At 28.5% G+C, this 3,971-nt stretch overlaps 1 protein-coding gene across 2 annotated transcripts in view; it reads left to right on the top strand.

The window, feature by feature from the left end:
* Positions 1 to 3,971, top strand: part of LOC108691424 (omega-amidase NIT2) — a 9,046-nt gene that overhangs the window by 1,061 nt on the left and 4,014 nt on the right. The window contains exons 3-5 of one of the 2 annotated variants that reach the window (XM_018199186.1): positions 237 to 340; positions 491 to 795; positions 3,154 to 3,300. In XM_018199186.1, the coding sequence (XP_018054675.1) occupies positions 237 to 340; positions 491 to 795; positions 3,154 to 3,300 (556 nt within the window). Of the gene's footprint in view, positions 1 to 236; positions 341 to 490; positions 796 to 2,594; positions 2,678 to 3,153; positions 3,301 to 3,971 lie in introns of those variants that run through there. The other variant, XM_018199180.1, reaches the window with a different exon arrangement.

Here is a 3,971-nt window from a genome sequence, read left to right as displayed (position 1 = left end):
ATCATATATAAAAATATATATAAATATATATATTTTTATGTATAATATATAAAACTGAAATAAAAATGAACAAAATAATCTAAATAAAATAAACTAGAAATTGTATAAATTCACCAAAAATATGTACGAAGGATCATCTTATATAAATACGTCGTGTCTCACTCATGTGTATTTAATCTCGTCGATCAATTTTCACGTAATACAAAAATATTTTATATATTTTCTTTTTTATATAGAGTACATTAGAAGATTACGACAAGGTTCCGCTAAATGTCTTTGGTTCAGCTATGTTACGAGGTATGGGGTGGAAACCTGGCGAAGGAATTGGTAAAAATCCAAAGTAAGATCCTTTTTCGTTTTAGATTGAGCATGAGTGGATGTTGCGTTTTTTTATTTCAACATATATTTTCAGATATAGTGTACTCGTTTTTTTTTTCTACATTTTTATATAGTTTTTATTTTTACATTTTATATGTTGTGTACTTGGCAGGCTTGTAACACCCATTGTGCCTGAATTAAGACCCATAGGGATGGGACTTGGTGCAGACAAAACAGGATTGCAAAAACAGGATGAAAAGACTCAAAAAGAGGAGGAAGAGTTACGAATACAAAAAGGAAGTTTTATAAAAATTATTGCTGGCAAGCGGTCCAATGCATATGGTCAAATAGAAGGCTTTGATGATGCAGGAAGATTAATCGTCAAGATGGCACTGAATGGAAATACCATTTCTGTGAATGAATGCATAGTTCAAGTAGTAACAAAGCCGGAATACTTGAAAAATTCTAAAGTTTTAAGTTAGTAAATAAAGCAAGTTATTTCTTGAGGAACTTTTAAAATATTTGTAAAAGTATAAATTTTCGTAATCATATGACATTTTACAATGTTTGTATTTAAACAGGTTGTATTAAACAGGTTACTAAAGTTTACTAAAGTTTAATGATTGATTACAATTTGGAGTTGTAAAATTTTAAAGATTTTAATCTCAGTGTATAGCTGCAACCTGTTATACATATAAGATATCAATATTTAATCAATATGTAATTATATACTTGACACTTTTTAAAAGTTCCTGCTATTCATAATTCACTCACTTGTATGAAATTATTGCAGTTTTAGTCTTTAGTATTCGACGAAATTAATTTCAGATGCTGCTAAATATGAAGAACATAAGAAAAAGGAAGGTGTAAATAAACGAAAATCTGCATCGTTGGAAAATTTAAGCAACAATGATAACAGCGATTCAGATATACTTGATAGGAAAAAAAAACACAGAGAAAATGAACGTGAATACAAATCGAAGAAATCAAGTAGAAAATCAGAAATCCATCGAAGAGATTTATCCGATAGCGAGAATAGTAGTGATACACATAGCAATAATAAGAAAAAAAATAAAACTCGAAAGCGCTCCAATAGTAGCGATAGAATTAAAAGAGCAAAGAAATCCAAGAAACACAAAGGAAGAGATAAGGAACGACTAAAGGATAAAATATCGGGATCTTTTGAATCTATCGATAGAAGAAAATCCAAAAAACATAGGAGATCTCGATCATCTAGTAGACGATAATCACGTGTACATAATATTGTATAAAAATCGTAACGTATAACGTATAAATATTTTAAGTTCTCTACTGACTTGTACAATTTTGTTTGTATCCTTTTTTTAAATAAAACTTATTTTTTCATGTGATTTAATCTTGTTCAGATATACAAATTTCTAATTATACTTTTTTTACACATTCTTTAATTTAATTTAATGTTACATTCGTAGGCTCGAGTAGATGTTTATTAGTAAAAAAAGTTAGGCCATAACACAGTTAATAAACTACATTTACACGAATACTCCTAATCGAGTTTAATACATCCATAGTTATGAAACTGACCAATCATAATTATTCCTCTGAAAAATGGAACTGTAGTCAGTTTCTCTAACTATGAATTATTATTAAACTCAATAAGAGTGCCCGTATAAACGTAGTTAAAGATTAACAAAAAAATTTACGCGCGAGTATAAATTGAAGAAATTGTATAATTTAATGGATATTGACAATTAAAATTTAAAATTCAAATTTAATTTCGACAATTCAAATTTAAATCCTATCTTAATTACATTGATAATATGGCCTATAAGTTTACATCGTGCACTTTTAATACGCATACTAACTAACTTAAATAACTTTCTATTAAATTATTTTAATTTCGACGATGCACGTAAACATATACACGATATGTCATTAATCATTTAAATTCTAGATGCATATTATGTACCAGCTTAGTACATCATTCTTTAAATGTATTGCCGAAATTAAGATAATTTAGTAGAAAGTTACTAGGCGTTAGTTAAATGCCTAGTAAATAAATAGACGTACATTAAACGCTCGATGTAAAAGGGATCAATTATTACTCATCACAATGTAATCTTCAAATATCGAGAAATCATTAAATCCGTTTTTTTCTTTTTCTCCCTCTCTCTTTCTTTACCGCGCCATATATATATATATATATATAAATCAATTTGATTAAATGTATAAGGAAAAATCTTATTTTTTTTTTATTATGTAGATAATACTTGCAATTTTTTTCCTTACGTCATAAACAGAAATAAACAGAAGGAAACTTAACCTATTATGTTACGGGCGAGTATCGCGCAGTGCCGAATAAGAATAAGAACAATGACTAGTATGTAGTGTGTGATTATTCTCTCTTTATGACATACAAAATTTGAAATTGTGCGTTTAATATAAAAAAATCAAAAAAATCAGGAAAACGCGCAAAATTCTTTTGCTATATATTGTTACCAAGTAATCTTTGAAATGAACAAATGAGCGACCTCAGCGATCGCTGATATATATATAGTTCTGTATAGTTTTGTAAAACGCATATGCAGGATATTATTTTTGTTTAATAGTTCGATGAATAAGAATTAGGCTAAAATCATGCGAAGAATACATAATGCGCATTATGCATTTTACGGAACATAGCCTATATGTACATATCGATACGTATACTGATCCGAGCTTCGATTGACATTTTAAATCAAATGACATTACAATGACATTACAATATTATATATTTTATGGCAGGCTCGAAAAATGTTGATGATGTGTAACAGTGTTTCGATTAACTCGATTTAACCTTGTTTATTAAACTTTCAGCCTTGCGTCTGGCATTGGTGCAGCTGTCCGTTGGTGATGATAAGGCAACAAACGTCTCGCGAGCAGTTTCTTTCATCGAGCGCGCAAAACAAGAGCGAGCCGACATCGTAACACTGCCTGAGTGTTTCAACTCGCCATATGGAACATGTAAATGAATGAAACACGATATCTTTTTTAAATTACTTGCATAAATGTTTTTCTTTTAATTACGGTATTATCATAAATAATGAATATCTCGAGCAAACGTTTTACTTTGTTCGTAGGTTCACGAAAAAAAGCTAGTTTTTTTAAAATTAAAATTTAGAACAAAATTCTGATTGACCATTGTTACTACACAAGTATGCATCTGCATGCGAGAAATACAAAAAATAAAAAAATATAACAAGAGGAAAAGATCGTGTTATTTTTAACATAGATGTTTTATATATAATATGTATATATTATATAATAATAAGTATTCGATGCATATCTTGCAAATATCTGCGAATTATCAAGTCTATTATTTAATATACATCTTAAATTAATAAAATACTCAGCAAATGAGAAAATGGATTAAAATGGATTGAAATTTTTTTCTATCCGAATGCGTATTTTAAATAGCGAATACTGTTTTGGATTTAATTGGATTCAATTGGATGCAATTGGATTGAAAAACTGCATTTCCTATTCAAAATTTTGAATTGAACAGTATCATAATGTTTGTTGCGTGCACAAAAAAACTAATATAATTTTTAGATTGAAAGACATAGAGATAAGCTCCAATTCTTATAAATAAAAATGCTGCATTCAGGATTGAAAAGCATTCATTTTAACATTCG

This window comes from Atta colombica, unplaced genomic scaffold (assembly GCF_001594045.1).
Source record: "Atta colombica isolate Treedump-2 unplaced genomic scaffold, Acol1.0 scaffold105, whole genome shotgun sequence".
NCBI lineage: Eukaryota > Metazoa > Arthropoda > Insecta > Hymenoptera > Formicidae > Atta > Atta colombica.
This window is presented reverse-complemented; position numbering and strand designations above follow the sequence as displayed.